The sequence below is a fragment of the Orycteropus afer genome, unplaced genomic scaffold (genome assembly GCF_000298275.1).
Source record: "Orycteropus afer afer isolate SDZICR_OR568_19922 unplaced genomic scaffold, OryAfe1.0 scaffold00413, whole genome shotgun sequence".
Taxonomy (NCBI): Eukaryota; Metazoa; Chordata; class Mammalia; order Tubulidentata; family Orycteropodidae; genus Orycteropus; species Orycteropus afer.
The window spans coordinates 2063127-2064474 of NW_006922000.1; the positions used below are offsets into that span (position 1 = coordinate 2063127).

General features: G+C 50.8%; 1 protein-coding gene across 1 annotated transcript in view; it reads right to left on the reverse strand.

The window, feature by feature from the left end:
• The window catches only part of DGKI (diacylglycerol kinase iota), a 380807-nt gene that overhangs the window by 267096 nt on the left and 112363 nt on the right, over positions 1 to 1348 (reverse strand). The window contains exon 14 of the mRNA XM_042782691.1: positions 277 to 337. Within this exon, the coding sequence (XP_042638625.1) occupies positions 277 to 337 (61 nt within the window). The remainder of the gene's footprint in view (positions 1 to 276; positions 338 to 1348) is intronic.

A 1348-nucleotide genomic window follows, 5' to 3' on the forward strand; every position in this document is an offset into this window, starting at 1 on the left:
CATCTTTATGGAAGCAGTCTGCCTCATCTTTCTCTCATGGAGTGGCTGGTGGGTTTGAATCGATGACCTTTCTGATTAACAACCGAACGCCTTAATCCCTGCACCACCAGGGCTCCTATTTCTAACCTTTAGGGGCTACAGTTCCTGTGAGAGAGAGACGGGTGTCTTCGGAGAGTGGAAAGACTGAGGTGGAATGCAGAAAGGGCCCGGTCATAAGGAAGACAAAAGAAAGACGGTGAGCATGCGGGGGAGCTGGACACTCTTACGAAGACCCACCGTTCCGTCCCCACCACAGGCCAGGATCCGCAGATTGGGAACTTTCCTGTACAGTTCGAGCCTGCAGAGGAAACAGAGAGAAGGTCAGGGAGGGGCACCTGGGAGCCACAGCAAAGAGCAAACGGTGAAGAGCGGGGAGGCTTCCACTGCAGGACACGTGTGATCGTGAGGACGAGGCACCGTCAAAGCTCATTACTGAGTGACCACGGGAGGGGCGACTCCAACCCCTGCCTCTGACCTCAGCACACAGCACGAGTCTTCAGCGGCCAACAGTGGAATGGGATTTTAGGATTCCTTGAGTTTGGTTTCCCGTGATTCCTACTCACGTGTCAGTATCCGTTACTCTCCTCATTGGGTTGACTCCCTTCCTTCTCTTTCTTTCCTATCACTCTCTCTCCCCCTTTCTCCTTATCAATTGGTAAGCAGTAGTCCTTATTTATGTCCTCTCTATTGACTGACTCAATGGCAGTGAGTTTGGCTTTTGTTTTTTTTTAACATATTTTATAAACTAAATCTATTGATTTCTTCCAACCCTGTATTTCCCAATCTTAGTAGCCCAGGTGGTACAGTGGTTAAAGCACTCAGCTGCTAACTGAAGGGTTGATACTACCAGGGGCACCAGGGCAGTCAGCTTCCGTAAAGACTGACAGCCTTGGAAACCTTGTGGGGCAGTTCCACTCTGTCCTCTAGGGGCACTATGAGTTGGAATCAACTCCACGGCAATGGGTTTGGTTTTGGCTTTGCTTCTGCAAAGACTGACAGCCTGGGAGACCCTGTGGGCAGTTCCACTCTGTCCTCTAGGGGTGCTGTGAGTTGGAATGGACTCCACAGCAGTGGGGGTGGTCTGGGCTTTGCTTCTGTGAAGATTGACAGCCTGGGAGACCCTGTGGGCAGTTCCACTCTGTCCTCTAGGGGCGCTGTGGGTCAGATTCGACTCCATGGCAGCCGGTCTTTTGTTTTGTTTTGTTTTGCTTAATACTTCCTAATCTTTTTATCTAGCTCTCAACTCACTCCTCACACACACAGTCCCACTCCCACTCCCACCAAAAGTGGGAAGATTGACTGAGTGTTC